Source organism: Anoplopoma fimbria, chromosome 15 (assembly GCF_027596085.1).
Source record: "Anoplopoma fimbria isolate UVic2021 breed Golden Eagle Sablefish chromosome 15, Afim_UVic_2022, whole genome shotgun sequence".
NCBI classification, from domain to species: domain Eukaryota; kingdom Metazoa; phylum Chordata; class Actinopteri; order Perciformes; family Anoplopomatidae; genus Anoplopoma; species Anoplopoma fimbria.
The window spans coordinates 5906889-5925159 of NC_072463.1; the positions used below are offsets into that span (position 1 = coordinate 5906889).

The 18271-nt window shown below is 36.3% G+C and overlaps 2 protein-coding genes across 3 annotated transcripts; one reads left to right on the plus strand and one right to left on the minus strand.

Annotated features, from left to right (window-relative positions):
• Positions 1-1438: 1438 nt before the first annotated feature.
• On the minus strand, positions 1439-6253 carry lgals3a (lectin, galactoside binding soluble 3a). Of its 2 annotated transcripts, XM_054613502.1 has the most exons (6): positions 6103-6253; positions 5719-5736; positions 4838-5626; positions 3507-3595; positions 2624-2780; positions 1439-2498 (listed from the first exon to the last, which is right to left on the minus strand). In XM_054613502.1, exons 2-6 carry the CDS (start codon positions 5731-5733, stop codon positions 2343-2345), a joined length of 1206 nt encoding a protein of 401 aa, XP_054469477.1. In that variant the 5' UTR covers positions 5734-5736; positions 6103-6253; the 3' UTR covers positions 1439-2342. The 2 variants fall into 2 exon arrangements, with proteins under 2 accessions (XP_054469477.1, XP_054469478.1); XM_054613503.1 differs by lacking the exons at positions 1439-2498; positions 2624-2780; positions 3507-3595 and adding an exon at positions 4272-4389.
• A 2808-nt stretch (positions 6254-9061) lies between these two features.
• gmfb (glia maturation factor, beta) lies at positions 9062-17380 on the plus strand. The gene is made up of 7 exons (XM_054613520.1): positions 9062-9179; positions 11833-11929; positions 12885-12934; positions 13170-13219; positions 13522-13604; positions 13717-13790; positions 14243-17380. Exons 1-7 carry the CDS (start codon positions 9177-9179, stop codon positions 14312-14314), a joined length of 429 nt encoding a protein of 142 aa, XP_054469495.1. The 5' UTR covers positions 9062-9176; the 3' UTR covers positions 14315-17380.
• The last annotated feature ends 891 nt before the right edge of the window (positions 17381-18271 follow it).

Here is an 18271-nt window from a genome sequence, read left to right on the forward strand (position 1 = left end):
ACATCACTGAAAAAAGGTTGAGAACCACTGAGAGTACTACAGATAAGATGTTTGTGCTTTTAAAAACCCTTTCATGCATAGAGGTCACTACAGTGGACAGCTATTCAAATGTTTTCTTGTATATGCATGGGTTTTGATGGCATAGTTGCACATCCAAGGCTCCCCCTGAGATCAGGTTTGGCTCTGGAAACCACTGGAGCAAACAATGCAAACAGATGCCATGATGCTGCATGCACACGAAGAACTAAGTACATCTGCATGCAGTGTCTTGTGGCTTTGTGCCCTGGGTGCTTATTATTATTTTTTTATCATAAAAGATAGTCTGCACATTTTCTTTGTATATACATATATTATTTTATAGTTTTCACATCTTTATATATCATTTTATTAATTTGTTTGTTAAATACATATTTTTTTCAGTTGAAAACAAAAATGCATGCTGTCCACCTGAGTGGACATGTAAAAATCTCTTTGAAAAAGTTCAAATCTTGTTTTTCATGCCTTGTTTTTTCTACTGTTTCTTATTGCTTATTTATAATACTTGTTTTTTTATTTTTATCTTGTCTTTCTTTTACTATGTCTCTTGTGTGCACTTTACTCTATGCTGCTGTAAGCCTGCAAATTTCCCCGCTGCGGGACTAATAAAGGATTATCTTATTTTATCTTATCTCTCTTAAAGAGCAATAAAAACACTTGGTAAAAAAATCCTGACTGAGGTTGTCATAATTCATGCATGAAAGGGTTAATGTTAAATCCTCAGCTCTACATAGTGTACATGATTCTAGATTGGACACTGGAATATTTATTGCACATAATCTGCTCAGTTTTTAATTAAATATAGCACATTATTTTATTTCCAAGATGTCTTATCTCAGTCATTATGGTCCTTATCTCTGGAATTCTCTACCACATGAATTTAGCTCTGCTACAACTGTGTCTTCTTTTAAAAGCTAAATATTTTATTATTTAGCTTTTTTCTCTCGAAATAACTCTTTATTCATGTTTTATTTTTGTTTCAAGCATTTTGAGCTATAGTCAAATAATGAATTGTTATATTTATCTACTTTATGTTTCATAAATCTTCGTCTTATTTTAGTTTCAAGAAGTTTGAGCTAGTCAAATAATTAATTGTTATATTAATCTACTTTATGTTTCATAAATCTTAGTCTTATTTTTGTTACAAGCATTTTGAGCTATAATCAAATAATTAATTGTTATATAAATCTACTTCAACTTTCCAAAATCTTAAGTCTTGTTTTTGTTTCAAGCTATTTATAGTCAGAGAAGGAATTATTTTATATAAATCAAATTATGATGATGATATACATTTTACCACTGTGATGCATCAAATGCACAGAAATAAATCCTATTAAACTCAGATATTTGACTGCTAGCAGAGGAAAAGCTTTCTCCACTTTGGGGTAAAATAAACAATGGGAACAGGGAAACTAGTATTTATTATGTGCACAGGCAGAAAAGTATACAACATTCTGAATCAAACAGCATCATCAGTCATTATTTGTTTGTTGCCCTTTATTTTATAAGCATATAATCTCAAAATATTTTACCACTGTTATCTTTGGCAACTAATCAGAGATCTCATCCCTCTCCTCAACGACTTACTTTAAATTGAGCCTCACTTTTTTAGCATTCCATTTGACTTCAACATGAAATCATAATTCGTAAAACACGACCCTCCAGTCTAAGAGGTCAGGAGGATTAATACTGAAGAAAGGAGGAGCTCAAAGTCTGTATATAAATACATTTTAAGAAACTTCATCATGAGCATATGGATGCTAACAGGCCAGTGAGTCTTAGCAGGATCAGCCAGCACTGATGTAGGAAGGGGAAAAGGAGACCTAGTTGATTTTTCAGCATCACACTCTCATGCATCACAAAGGCTCATCAAGATGTTGCTATAAAGGACAGGTTAATAAACATACACGTACTGTAAACAAAATACAGCATACTAGTGGAAAATATGTTCCACTTGGCCCACAATCTTGTCATTAGGTTTAAATTAGTGTTTCCTCAAAACGCCTGTTTTAGTTGCACTTCAGCTCATTCACTATTTTGATATTGTTATGTTGTTAAATATATTGGATTGTGAGAGGCAAAAAACAAAAAGAGATATCATCCAGCAAATAAGAGAAAAGGATTATAATGTGCTGACCTTTGTTAATCTGCCATCTGCTCTGTAATAAATGACAAAGTGCCAAGAGGGCAAAGATTGCATTTTTACTGACTATTGTGCCTCAAAAACTCCATCAAGGTATTTGAACTGTTTCAAATACGGTGTAACGCCGGGTCTCCCGTACAGCATCTGGTTTAGTAGCTGTGATTCAGATCATGTTGGGGGCTACGCTGTATAGGTCGATGTCTCCAGTCACTCGCAGCAGGTTCACTTCCTCCAGCCCGCCGACTCTGTGCTCGTACTCCAGCAGGTGGTTGCTGTCCACCGCCACTTTAAACGAGTCCTCCTCGATAAGGATCTTCAGCTGCAGGGGGGAGCAATAGGAAGTTTATGTAAAAACATGCAAAGTGTTGACCCGAATACAGGTTCAGACTGCAGGTATAACAACTGATTTGCCTAAAGTACAGTTCCATCACTAAAACACTTTACCTCAAAACGGCGTCCGGGAACAAATGGGAAAAACCCTTCCCGCTCCTCTGGACCCCAACAGCCGCCGAGGTTGGAGTTTCTGACGACTGTTTGCTCATGAAATCGAGGATTTAAGTGAAAGACGACATCTGAGCCTTTGATGAAGTCGATTTGGAACCTGCAAGAAAAAGATCAGGACTGAGTGCTGCGGACAACTAATCATTTTTTCCATTGTCCAATAAATACAAGATATATGTGGCTTTAACAAAAGAAGTTATAGTAGTGATAATTAATTAAAGAGGCCCTATTATGCTTTTCCACTTTTTCCCTCTTCTTTAGTGTGTTATATATATTTCTGTACATGTAAAAGGTCTGTAGAGTGTAAAACCTGAAGTCCACGCCTAAAAGGAGTTACCCTCCCCCTCAGAAGCTCCTAAGCTCCTGAAACGGCTCCATTGAATTCTCTCCTTCACTTCTGTAACTTTATGAGGTCATAATGTTACAGAAGTGACGTAAAACTCCTTCCAGCTAGTTTGGCCCTCAAACAACAAAAGAGAGACGGAGCTGAAGCTCTGGAGGAAGAGTTTTTTGAAATGTGAAAAGTTGACCAATCACAATAGAGCGGACTAGCTGACCAATCAGAACAGACTTTACTTTCTGGAGGGAGGAGCAAAGCTACAACGGAGCATTTCAGAGAGAGGGTGAGAAGAGGTGCTGCAGGACAGCCAGGATGAGAAAAACAAGGAGGATTATGAGCATTAACGCATGTCAACATGTTGTAACTGTAACTTGAGATAAAAATATGCACCCTGAAAATAGCATAATAGGGCCTGTTTAAGTATTTTGCAAACATGATCTGGAGGATAAGGATGGATACAGCGTCAGAATTTGAGGATGAACGTACTTGTCTGCACCAGGAAAAGCCTCCCCCTCTATCGTGATTACAAGTCGTGGCATAATTCCAGCATGAAGTGGGAGATCATACGGCACCATCTGTGAGAAATATTCACAAATGATTATATTGTGACGATACATTTACAATGCTCTGTTTAAAAATGAAGTTAACAAGAATGCATAACAAGAAATTATGATTAACTGTGTTTATTAGGCAAAAATACACAATAGGAAACAGATTGTATTGTGTTCATAATATCCCAAGGAACAGAAAGTAGAATTGTTCACATTTGATCACTAATACTCTGAACTTGGTGATATACAGCACAGTACGAAATATCACAAACTAGTGAGGGAATTTTTAGTTCAACATTATTCAAAACTTTAACCCAGCCCACATTCCTAATGAAACACCCCATGAGTCACCCCCTCCATTTAGTTCAACACTCTTACGCCATTCACAATGACTAGTCAAGACAAGAACAGAAAAAGTAAAACAAAAAATAAATGTTAAATCGGTTTTCACCGAAGCAAGGCATCAACAGCACAAAATGACTTCTGACTTAAATGACAGAAGATAAAAAAGATATTTTTGAGTAATAAACATGTACAAAAGTGACCATACAAGATTTAATCAAACTGTGATTTTATCAGAGAATATAAACGTGTCTTCATACATGAATTAAACATGAGTTCTGTGTAAATTGCACTTAATTAAATTAATACATTGCCCAGGCAGATCGAACATATATCCTAACTTTATACTGTGTAAATAATCCTTCCACATGTTCATGTTGCCTAATCAAACCATGTGTTGATTCTGGAAGTGATGTCCTTGTCCGACTGAAAAGTTGAGTTCATTGGTTTCAATTATATGGTGGATTATATCTGGGCTGAAAGACAAGAATACATTTTTGATAACTACTATTGAATATTTGTGGATTCTGTTTTATGTTTTGCTTTGCACCCCAGCAGAGCCCAAGACAGAAATAATCCAAACGCAGCCTTCACTGAAAATGTACCACCATGCAGTAAAATCCCAACAAGGCAGGAAACTAGCTATCTTTACCTCCGTCAGCAGTAATAGGAAGACACCACATCAGTCACATTGAATATTCTAGAAGAAACCCTGTGCTAGAGTAGAATTAAATATCCATATGAGGTCAGCAGGAGACCTGCTGAAGTGGCAGCAGTGTAGTTGGTAGTAATATCCCAACCTAAATAACAAAACCTGCCACCTTAAGAGAGATGCTCCACTGCGCACCAAAGGAAAAACACATCAGCAAAGAAATGCAGCAAGCAAGCAACATAAAGGTTTTAGTAAACACTGTTAGTACTCACCAGCATGCCTCCTGGAGCGGCAGGCCCACCGTATGGACCCATAGGCCCAGGGCCAGGACCAAAGGGGCCAGGGGCTTGAGGGAAGCCTCCACCTGCAGGGGGTCCCCATGACCCAGTGGGCATTGGGGGGAAGCCTCCACCAGGGAATGCAGGGAAGGAACCAGGGCCAGCTGGAGGAGGGAATGCACCTGGACCACCGGGTCCGTACATCCCATTGCCTCCTCCTGGCTGACCTCCTGGGTAAGGCACATTTGGATAAGGCCCAGGGGGAGCTCCGGGGCCAGAAGGAAATGGTCCAGTTGGGTAAGAAACAGGGCCTCCAGGTAGCTGTCCTGGAGCTCCTTCAGGTGGGTACTGCCCGGGGAACTGCCCAGGGTGCTGCCCAGGGAACTGCCCGGGGTACTGCCCAGGATGCTGCCCTGGGTGCTGGCCTGGGAACTGCCCAGGGGCTCCGGGGCTGGAGGGAAACTGGCCTGGAGCTCCTGGTGCAGGTGGGTATTGTCCAGGTATCCCAGGACCAGGGGGGAACCCACCAGGTGCTGAAGGAGGTCCCGGGTACTGCCCTGGTGCCCCAGGACCAGATTGATATGGGAACTGCCCTGGCGCCCCCGGACCAGAGGATCCACCAGAAAAGTCCCCCGGAGCGGAGGGCTGGGTGGGAGCTCCTGGGGCTGAACCCGGCCATCCTGGATTGGCAGGAGGTTGAGGGTGACTGGCCGGAGCGGTCGGGTTAGTGTTTCCAATCTTCTTTGCCTGGCTCGGAGAGTCGTCTCCTAAAGCATCTGACAGCTAGAGGAAGAAGAGAAAGGAAACGTGACTCTCTGTGAACACAAATGAAGATCTGTTCAACCACATAACAATGGTGTTTCATTTAAACTCACCGAGAAATCTGCCATGATCTAAAAAAAAATAATAAAAGACACAACTTTGATTAGTTTCATAAGGAAGTTGTTATAACAAGCTGTCACACACAGAGGGCTGGTCACACACAGGCTGAGTAATAACACAGTAAATGTTTCCATCCCTGACTGGTGACTAAACCCATTAGGTCAGAGTCCAGATATCTAGATATAACTTAAATATCATTACTACATTCTGCACAGATGATACCCAGAGTTTAGCTGCATTATTTACAGATACATAGTAGTTAACTGATGTCACATAGTTGGCTACCGAGCTAGCTAACAGCGGCTAACAGTCCACTTAGCTCGTTTGTTTATTCTAGTAATAAGAGAATAAACAGTGAACATTATGTTGTATTCTACCTCAGCAGAAGATGAGCTCCTCTCAAACGGTATGTGTGTTAACAGAGATGGTGTCTCCAGCTGTTGGAGCCAGTTAGCAAAGCTACTTTAGCCTGCCGAGGTGTGAAACTACAAGCTAGCGTCCTACGGCTCCTCTCACAACTACAACTCTGAGGCGAGGAAGGAAGGAGCGGACACGCGCTTCGCTGATGACGTATCTGAAGGGCGGGCGCGTTCCGGAGCGGACGTGCGCAAACACGAACACACGCACACGAACACACTGAAAACAAGTTATATAAAAGTGAAAAGGAAATAAGACAAGCTGTGAGAGAAATGGTTTAAAAGTAACACATTAAAAAAATTAAATTAAATAAAAGTAAATTCCCTTTACATTCAGCTTAATTTATTTATTTATTTATTTATTTATTTATTTATTTATTTATTTATTTATTTATTTATTTATTTATTTATTTATTTATTTATTTATTTATTTTATTTTCATTTTCATTTTCATTTTCATTTTTTATTTTTTATCTTGTCTTCTTCTACTATGTCTCTTGTGTGCACTTTACTCTATGCTGCTGTAAGCCTGCAAATTTCCCCGCTGCGGGACTAATAAAGGATTATCTCTCTCTTATGATTAATGAGATTTTAATTGATTAGACGTACATTTACAGTACCAGTCAAAAGTTTGGACACACCTTCTCATTCAATAGTTTTTCTTTATTTTTATTTTTATTTTTTTCTACATTGTAGATTTCATTTTCTGTGTAAGCACATCAAAAGAGATGCAAATAAACTAACAGCTAGTAACATTAATAACAAATCTGGACAAATAGACAGGACTGGCATGTACATAAGTATTGAAAAAATAGGTGTTTACATAAATATGATATAATTAAAAGGCACCAATGACCAACCTTAAAAAAAGAAATACAGCATCTCTGTAAAACTTTTTGTACAAAGTTTTCTGTAAGTTGTAAACAATAAAAATAATGCAAATAACTAAATACTGATTGGAAATACAGTACCAGTCAAAAGTTTGGACACACCTTCTCATTCAATGGTTTTTCTTTATTTATTTTTTTATTTTTTTCTACATTGTAGATTAATATTGAAGACATCCAAACTATGAAGGAACACATTTGGAATTTTGTGGTAAACAAACAAATGCTCAACAAACCAGAATATGTTTTATATTTTAGATTCTTCAAAGTAGTTGAATGAGAAGGTGTGTCCAAACTTTTAACTGGTACTGTATATAAAAGTAAAAAGGAAATAATAGCGTGACAAGCTGTGACAGAAATGTTTTAAAAGTAACACATTTAAAAAAATAAAAATAAAAGTTGTCAATTTACAAATCTTTGGATTTATTTATACATTCTTCTATTTAGTCCCCTTTTCATATTTCCACATTTATTTTCTTATTCTTTTACAGATTTATTAAGTCACTCCTATGACTCCATAAACTACCACTACTACAAAAATGCTACCAGCATATTGTATTTTGTCCCTCTTATCCCAAAATATCTATTATACTTACAAATTATAATTAAATATAGTAATTAAAAGAAGGCTGTAAATATAGTCTGTACTGATCCTTGACATGCATCCATTAGCTTGTTTATTTATTCTGAAAAACGGTGTTGCTTTTGCCACATTTGGTCAATTCATATAAACACACACATGCATACATGTCAGTTTGAAAACAGCAGTCTCCTCAAACCAGAGGGTTAAACATCACTGTCATTTTATTTGAACAATAGGACAATAGACACTTTATAAAGTATGGGAAAATACAAATATCTCAAGTCTCCCCTTTACATCCAGCTAAATTTGTAAATTGACGATTAATGAGATTTTAATGGATTAGACGTACATTTAGTAGATCAACCTTTTATTCTATAAAGTGACATCTCTGTTTATTTAAGACTCAGACAAAAAAAACCTCCAGTCTCTGTGTAACATCTTCTTTTTTTACTATGTCTCTTGTTTGCACTATACCCTATGCTGCTGTAAATCCTGTAAAGATTACATGTGATTTAATAATAAATAATAGAGGCTGTGGGACAATAAATAAAATGTTAAACTGGATATTTTAATAAGACTAAATGTGATTTAATAATAAAGAGGCTGTGGGACAATAAATAAAAAACTAAACTGGACATTTTAATAAGACTAAATGTGATTTAATAATAAAGAGGCTGTGGGACAATAAATAAAATACTAAACTGGACATTTTAATAAGATTAAATGTGATTTAATAATAATAAATAGAGGCTGTGGGACAATAAATAAAATGTTAAACTGGACATTTTAATAAGACTAAATGTGATTTAATAATAAATAGAGGCTGTGGGACAATAAATAAAATGTTAAACTGGACATTTTAATAAGACTAAATGTGATTTAATAATAAAGAGGCTGTGGGACAATAAATAAAATGATTTAATTAAACTGGATATTTTATAAGACTAAATGTGATTTAATAATAAAGAGGCTGTGGGACAATAAATAAAAACTAAACTGGACATTTTAATAAGACTAAATGTGATTTAATAATAATAAATAGAGGCTGTGTGACAATAAATAAAAGGATATTTTAATAAGACTAAATGTGATTTAATAATAATAAATAGAGGCTGTGGACATTTTAATAAGACTAAATGTGATTTAATAAATAAATTTTAATAAGACTAAATGTGATTTAATAATAATAAATAGAGGCTGTGTGACAATAAATAAAAGGATATTTTAATAAGACTAAATGTGATTTAATAATAATAAATAGAGGCTGTGTGACAATAAATAAAAGGATATTTTAATAAGACTAAATGTGATTTAATAATAATAAATAGAATGACAATAAATAAAAGGATATTTTAATAAGACTAAATGTGATTTAATAATAATAAATAGAGGCTGTGGGACAATAGTGAGGAGAGATTCATGACCACCTTCTGCAGCAGGGGGCGCTGGTTTGGGATTGGTCAAACCAGTCACAAGATGATGTGAAGTGAGAGGAAAAAACACATTGTTGGCGTCTCTTCCATTCAGATCAGCAGCTGCAGCTTCAGGGTTTTAACTCTACGACAATGGTGAGTTTGTCGGTCGTTAGATGTCTTTATTCACAGTTCTGCTTTTTAACCGTGTGCTCTACACAAATGTGAACTTCCGGGTTCTAGTGAGGGAAAGAGAGACCGCAGACAGACTGTCCAGCGTTAGCCTGCTAGCCTAGCATCAGTGCCACCCTCAGTCCATTGTGTGGGAGTCAAGCTGGACACAGCAGGACATGACGCGCTTCCGGTTAAGGATTTCAGAATAAAACACAATAAATAAAATACTAAACTGGACATTTTAATAAGACTACATTACATTACAGTCATTTAGTAATAATAAATAGAGGCTGTGTGACAATAAATAAAAGGATATTTTAATAAGACTAAATGTGATTTAATAATAAACAGAGGCTGTGGGACAATAAATAAAATGTTAAACTGGACATTTTAATAAGATTAAATGTGATTTAATCAAGAACTCAGGCTGTGGGACAATAAATAAAATGTTAAACTGGACATTTTAATAAGATTAAATGTGATTTAATAATAAATAGAGGCTGTGGGACAATAAATAAAATGTTAAACTGGACATTTTAATAAGACTACATGTGATTTAATAATAATAAATAGAGGCTGTGGGACAATAAATAAAATGTTAAACTGGATATCTTAATAAGACTAAATATGATTTAATCAAGAACTCAGGCTGTGGGACAATAAATAAAATGTTAAACAACGGCGGGACAAAAAACCATTGAGGTGAAAATCACACACCATAATATATTTTTTTTTAATGTGCTGTGACTCACGAGTTCCAGTACAAAATGATGTTATGACATTATAATATTGGACACAAATATGATAAAATGAAAGCATCTATAATATTTCAGGTTATATCTCACACACGTTATTTAGAGATAAGATAATCCTTTATTAGTCCCGCAGCCGGGAAATTTACAGGATTACAGCAGCATAGAGGATAGTGCAAAACAAGAGACATAGTAAAAAAACAAGATCAAAAATAAGTATCATAAATGAGCAATAAAAAACAGTAAAGAATCCACAGTAACTGAAATATTATATATACAGACAGAATAACTATTATCACTATTATTGCACAATTTAACACAATTGCACATTTAAGCTTGCTTGCAGTGGTAGGAGGGATTTAGACCAGAAATCAACCTTTAATACTCGTGTCTGAACATTATTATTCTCCCAGTAGACTCATCATTTTAGCTCTAATATTCAAATATGATTCTTGCTCCACTTATCTTTTTTCCCCCCAGACGTCCAGTAGTGTATGCTTTTATTTTGAAGAGCGAGCTGGCTCAGTGTGGTCAGCTTAACATCTCAGCAGTGATGTGTTTTTACTAGTCTGGCTCGATGGATTATCCTGATGAACAATGATTACCTCCAGGTTTTGTTTGATTGGTCTGACAGCTCGACTGTCTTCAGTGTCGAACAACATTCTAATAAGATGCATTAGATTACCTGTACAGTTAGAGTCATGACTCTTATCCCCTGCATGAACTATCATAATAAACCAGTGAGCCAGCTGTCAGTGACCAGAAGTCAACATGTGGCCTCCCACAGCTTTTTATTGTCGTGCCTGTTTCCGCATGATCTTCCTTTGCATCCTGTTTTTCCCCCCAAACTCTCTCTCAGTCCCTACCACACACTCTCCAGTCTCCTCTTAATCTGTAGAGATCTCTCTCTGGGCTCATTGAAATCCTAACTCCCACCAGCCATCTGTTCAGGAAGGTGCAATTATAGAATTCAGAGACTCTTGAGGAGTTTGTGTCTTTGTACTGGAGTTATGTAATGCTGTGTGTGTGGATGGGACAGAGGTTCAGACCAATACAATCCTCATGATACCGGTTTATGTTGTCAGTCTGAATTAAGCCTCTGGGTCAGATTGGACCTCAGAAGAACAATAGTTTTTAAATGAGTGTTTACTTGTGCTAATGCAGGATACTAACATATTTATTTTACATTTTAGCAATAAAATGCATGAAAGTCACTTGAAGCTTCAGTCTGTGACTCTGCAGCTGCCTGCCGTACATATAGACTCTCTGCAAACATCCTCAAAAACAGGGAAAATTTAAATTCAAGATGCTTCAATATTTATTCATATTTTTCTGATTATAAGCAATAAAAAACAACAGTTGAAATACATCACTGAAGCACTTAATTGTTGTAAATTTCTTTATTTGTACCTACAATTCATTCTGTTGGAGGGCGTAAGCGGCTTGCTCCATTGCTAACAAGTCCATATATTCTTTAAGCCAGTTATCCATACTGTAACGGTTATTTTTCAGGGTTTTTTTCCCAGTTCATTACGATACTGCCAGAAATACAGAAACAAATACAGATGCTTTACATTCTCAAGTTTACATATGGATGGAGACGATGGAATCTGCACATTTAACATCATATCAATGACATTAGTCTACATGGCCTTTAGATACGTTCTATGTAGAGATGAATACTTTTCAGTGGGTGATGACGGGGACAAAAATGTAATTAATTACGTTTAAATCCAAAGATCTAGACTTTAGTTTGTTAACTTTGTACAAAGACAGAAGACAACAGATGCAGAGGAGCTTAATCTGTGTTCTGTGCCGCTGGTTTTTGTTCATGAATTTGAAATGTAAGTGGATGTTTCTCCTGTTTGTTTGTTTTTTACCAGAGTGAATCACTGGTGGTGTGTGATGTGGACGAAGAGCTGGTGAAAAAGGTGAAGCAGTTCCGTATGCGGAAGGAGACTAATAATGCTGCCATCGTTAGTGAGTATTTCAATTTCTTCTCTTCCACTCACACATTATCTCTTTTGATAATGTGTTAAGGTCAAAGAGCAATATAGTTGCTGCAGGAATGAGTCCTAAAACTCTTCCGGTTCCGTCATCTCCAATGAACAAGTTAAATGAGACTACAAAACGTCATCACGCCGCCTTTGCAGCCTCGTTCTGTATTTTTTATCGCGGTGTAGTTTATTTACAGCCCAGTGTTAGCTTTTTACTGCTGGTGATTGTATTCAGGCTGCAAAAATCAATAAAGGAGTGTTCATTTGGAAAGACTATCTTGCTGAGTATCATGAACATTTGCCACAGAGCTTATTTTCTGCAAAAATCCAAAATGCAATGGAAAAAAATCCCAGTAGGCCATTTGTCGAGGGAACTAGTGGCCTACAAATAAAAAAATGTTTCTGCAGCTATTTATAATCTTAGGATTTCCAGGTGGAAGTGGACTATATAGGGAAATATTAATTAAGCATTATTGACATTGTTGTTAGTCTTTGTGTTCCAACGTGATTATTTGTATCTGTGGAATCAAAGCCCTTGGCAGAATGCAGAGTGACAGAAAAAGTAAAAGGATACTAGATTGGGCAGCTGCAGAGGGGAGAGCTGCTCTTAATTCAGCAGGTGGTGAGAGAGTTTAGTGTTGCATCGGTGTCGAGTATCAAATTAAGCTTAACCTTTATCCTCTGCTATCTGTCGATCAAAATGTCATCACAGTTAAATTGGATTAAGAGTGTGTTTGCATGGCATGAACTCTGACTCTAAGGTATACTCAGTTTTATATTCGTGTTAGGAAATATGAGCAGAAATATTATACAACTTCTTTTTTTAGTATTTAATTGTTTTTCCAGACAAAAACATGAAAATGTGTTACTTTTGAATGTAACCTTTACTACTAAACGCATGTGATTGATAATCTTTTCTTTTCTTTTTTGCCCCTCAGTGAAGATTGATAAAGATAAGCAGCTGGTTATTCTTGAAGAGGAATATGTGGTAAATGAGTTATTCTTAATTCTTGTATTTGCAGAACAAGTTCATTAACTTTCACTTTTAAAATGTTCATGTACCAAACTTAATGATGTGATCATCAGTTTGTTGAACCTTGGGCAGTTAAATTAGTTTTTGACGTACAGCTAATAAATATAGATGAATAATTGCTTTTCTACATTAAGTGTAATTTAAGACATTGCTCAATGAACTGCTGATTACAAATGTGTCTTTTTTTCAGGACATTTCTCCTGATGATCTGAGGGATGAACTGCCGGAGAGACAGCCCAGATATCCTTTGAATAAGTGACCTGTCTAATTTTAATAGTATTTAAATAAATTTTCATCGCTTCTTGGCCTTTTTTATGTTGTATATCACAAGTTAAAATGAATGCACTTAAGCAGCTACTCAAGGTTACGATTAACTGGTAATATATATTCTTCCTGCAACATTGTCTGTGTATTCATGCTGGATCTTAAATCATTCTGTTTTGGCTTGTTAAATAAATTAAAAAGTCAAGTCCTGATTTGTGTTCTTTCTGACTTGAGCAGGCCGATATGTAAATATGTCGACTGTCCTTAGCACCAGGAACGTTTATCGTCTACAGCTATAAATACCTCCATGATGATGGACGCATTTCCTACCCTCTCTGCTTCATCTTCTCCAGTCCAGTGGGTAAGAACACCCTCAAGAGTTTTGTCCTTAATGAACGGTATGCGTTGTTCACTGCACTGTTCTGTCATCACAGACATTAACGTTAATGTTTGGGCTGATTTGTGTTCTGCAGGTTGCAGACCAGAGCAGCAGATGATGTACGCAGGAAGCAAAAACCAACTGGTGCAAACGGTTGGAATGTCCAAGGTTAGTGAGCTGCTGCTAGCATTGATGCTACGTCTTAGCTTAGCAGTGCTGAGGGGAAATTAATGCAACACTGGAATCAAGTGTTGTACAATCTGCCAGATAAGTGCTCAACATTTTTGAATTTCCCATCAGCCCCCGCCGTATATTATGTTTAGTGCTGATTAGCAAATATTACCATGCTAAACGCTAAATAAAACATAAGATACACAGAAATTTTGCATGGACATGAACTCTTTTGCCTACGTTAACCACCCATGGTTCGTCAGTGGCCCTTTTTGATTTAAGTATGATTTCAATTTTTTTTAGACAAATGGCCCCTACACTGTGGTTAGCATTTAGCTCAAAGCACCACTGCAACTACGCACAGCCTCATAGAGCTGCTAGCAAGGCTCACAAGCCTGTTCGTCTTGTTTATTAAGCTTAAGCTTTACCCCTTTTTTCTGTTTTTCCAGGTGTTTGAGATCAGAAACACAGAGGACCTAACGGAGGAATGGCTCAAAGAGAAACTCGTGATCTTCGGCTAAACTAATCTCATCCGGTGGTCTGGGATGTGAGGAGGATCCAGATTGCATATCTCTTGGGGAGAACACACTACAGTTAACGTTTCCCTCCTCCCTGTACCAGACCTGATTTAAATAGTGTTAGAAAATACCTTCTGTACTCAGTTTCAAGCCTCTTTGGTAGAGTTTATAGTAAATTACAATTCAGTGTGGCACTAACTAAACCTCACCCATCTGGCAGCTGAAAACTAAAAACACTATTTGACTCCGGTCTGCTCTAGTCTCCCATAAAATCATCAATGTGCCAGTTATGTGTCTGTATTGAATTAACACCCCCGTAGCTCTTAAAGAGGACATTCATTAAATTAGTTCTCATCCTCCCTTCCTCAGCATCTTCATCCAGGAGAATTTTAAAGGCATTGTGACAATAGTTTCTGAAACATTCAGTAGTTTACACTTAGCGTTTTTTCTCTCTTTTGATTCAACTTTTTATGTTTTTAAAAAAACATTCATTATTTGAAGGAGTCTTAGTTTTTGTTTTTTGTTTCTGGTGTTTGTAGAGTAATGTAAGCATATACTTTATAGCAGTAATTTCCTTTGTGGTGCAAACTTCCTGCCAGAACATCTGACCAACCATAGTTACGTAGTTTCAGTCTTTTTCCTTCAGTATTCATTTATTACATTATGATTTAAAAAAACTGTAATCACTCAAGTCTAGAAAGGACAATAACACGAAGACCAATCATAAGACTTACATGTGATGTGTTGTACCTTCTCCTGTGCACAAGAACGAGCTGGCAGACGCTTTCGGGTGGTGCTTATCACACTGCAGATTTGTCCGTTACTCCATCCTCAGATCACACCTTTTCATCTGTTTGGAGAGAAAACAGTGTGACTCAATCTGTAAAGCTGTATTCTGCCTTTGACCTGCATATCTGCTACAACGATATCACACTCCTGTAAACAATTCTTCCACTGAAACATTCCAGACTGAGCAATCTATTACTAACAACAAACCTCCGTCTCCGGAGACCATGACAGTCATAAAAACACTGCACACATGGGGTGGAGGTGGGGGGTGGGCATTACCTGCCCTCTTTTTAATCTACTGGGCTGCTCTGTTTAAGTGGGTCACTGTGTCTTTAGGAAGATTGTTAGCTAATATTGTGCATCATAGCTATTGCTGTTATTAGTGTTGATGAATGTTGTGCTTCATTCTGATTGCTTATTGGTGGTCGCAGCTTGACAATGACAGCTGTGACTTTTCCAAATGCCAGTTGTGCTTCACATTAAGACTTTGTAGGTGATTTCCAATCTTCCATACACAACAAGGTTTGACCAGTATAGCTTTATGAAGGCTGATATTGATATTTGCTTATTGAATGTGCCAGCAGCTGATATCTAATATCTATTTATACAATTACATTACTATGAAATGAAACACATACTGAAGGTTAACATGAAATATTTTTTGATTTTCACATTTCAAATCCAATGTGTTGGAGTATAACATAAAATGTGTCACTTTCCAAACACTCTGTGTGTATTTGGCTATTTTTCATGCCCAAAAGTAACAGCTCTTCCATGTTTTCTGCTGTTGATCCTCGAAAAACAACATTTAAACAATCCAACACACTCAAATGTTAAACCAGTTGCTAGTACTTTAAGGATTAGTGGCTCTTAACAGCAGGGAGACCAGCCTCTGATAGTTAAAGCTACAAGAAATGCACTTAAAATCTGTAAAGAAATACTTGTATTACTGATGCTACAGGCTGGTTTTGTGGGAGAGGTGAGAGAGAAACTTCCATTATGCAGATTTCTGATCCATAATAAAAGCTTAATATCAGCTCTGTATATTGATCTGACTTTAATAAAGAATAATAGGCACAAATGATATCCAAATGTTCCCTTATCAGCTCTTATTAGAAACTGTGTGTAAAACAGATGAGGGAGTGTTGTGGCTGATTTAAAGCCCCCTACCTTCAGTAATGTATGATGTCATACTGCTAAGTCTACCATACCAATGGCGTGTCTTAAGTTTTTATTTTGTCATATAAACGTCTCTTTAAAAAACAACAAAAAAAATGTTGAGACCAAAATGTAAACATGTCACAAATTTGTTTTGCGGAAAAAATAGAAGGTGATTGGAGAAGCTTTGTCGGGGGATTATTTTTTCTTCTAATTTTCTGATCTGTAAAGTCAGATCTGACTCAACTGTAATCATTGACACCATCAAAGTTAAGATTTACAATGTCAGCTCGACATTAGTCATTATGCTGATAAGGCAAAAAAACATGACTCCAACGTAAATGATTCTTTTGAAGTTTTATGACCCTATGACCTGCAAAAACCCTTTCAAATCTCGCTGTAAATTCTCTAAATTGCACAGTCAGTCTGCACTCAATGATGTCTGTCTCTATATTTATTTTGAAACATGCAATGTACTTATATTCTGAATCTAAATTCTTAAAATCTCTGAAATGTGGCGAGCTACTGTAAAACAAATGCATGCTTCAACGTATGTCTGAATGGTTTTTCTAACGCCATATATTCAAGAATCTGCTGCTTTGTTGCATGCATTTTGAATTAATCAATTAATTTGAATAGACTGAATTTATTTGCACACAAACACTTGCATTTCAAACTTCCGGTCTCAGCTGTGCTCTTTATCTGAAATATTACTGACCATACTTTCTTTAAATAAAAAACTGTACTGCTATTTTTCATAGAAATGGGTTGTAATGGACTGTCCATTGATCATGTAACAATAAATAAAATCAACCTCAGTATATGGTCTACTTAACTAAGTGTTCCCTTTGGTTTTGAGCCATTTATCTGGTCCAGCTTTCCCTCCTCTGTGGTGAAGTTGTTGTATATTTGGCTTCTTGACTCTTTTACTTTAAACTTGCAAATGTGTCGTCCTTGGCGTCCTCTCTAATCAAATGCTTACTATTCTATTTTATTTCCTTTTTAATGAAAACACACCTGAGACATGCATCATTACCAGCTGCCTCATGGCATCAGTGAAACTTGAGATATTTGTATTTTCCCATACTTTATAAAGTGTCTATTGTCCTATTGTTCAAATAAAATGACAGTGATGTTTAACCCTCTGGTTTCAGGAGACTGCTGTTTTCAAACTGACATGTACGATGTGCATGTGTGTGTTTGTATGAATTGACCAAATGTGGCAAAAGCAACACCGTTTTTCAGAATAAATAAATAAGCTAATGCATGCACGTCAAGGATCAGTACAGACTATATTTACAGCCTGCTTTTAATCATTATATTTAACTATAATTTGTAAGTATAGTAGATATTTTGGGATAAGAGGGACAAAATACAATATGCTGTTGGAATTTTTGTAGTAGTGGTAGTAGTTTATGGAGTCATAGGAGTGCCATAATTAATCTGTAAAAGGAAAATAAAATAAATGTGGAAATATTAAGAGGACTAAATAAAAGAATATACAAATAAATAAAAATATGTTAAAATAGCTGTACTTGATTACGGCCATTGTTAACAATTTTACAAATAAAATTCACACAAAAATAAATACATAAAGCTCTACAGGAACGCCTCGCTGTGGCTGCAATAAGACTCTCCCAAAATATTCACTGCTGTCGCTACAGATTACATTATTAGTCTTAACACATTTTCTTTAACAAGTAGACTATGTATTTGCATTATTTTTATTGTTTACAACTTACAGAAAACCTAAGTTGTACAGAAATGTTTCATTTCTTTTTTTAATGTTGGTCATTGGTGCCTTTTAATTATATCATATTTATGTAAGCACCTATTTTTACAATACTTGTGTACATGCCAGTCCTGTCTATTTGTCCAGGTTTGTTATTAATGTTACTAGCTGTTAGTTTATTTGCATCTCTTTTGATGTGCTTACACAGACAGTGAAATAACAGCTAGTAACATTAATCAAATTAATTTGACATGAGTGAAAGTCATTGTTTAGGCACACCC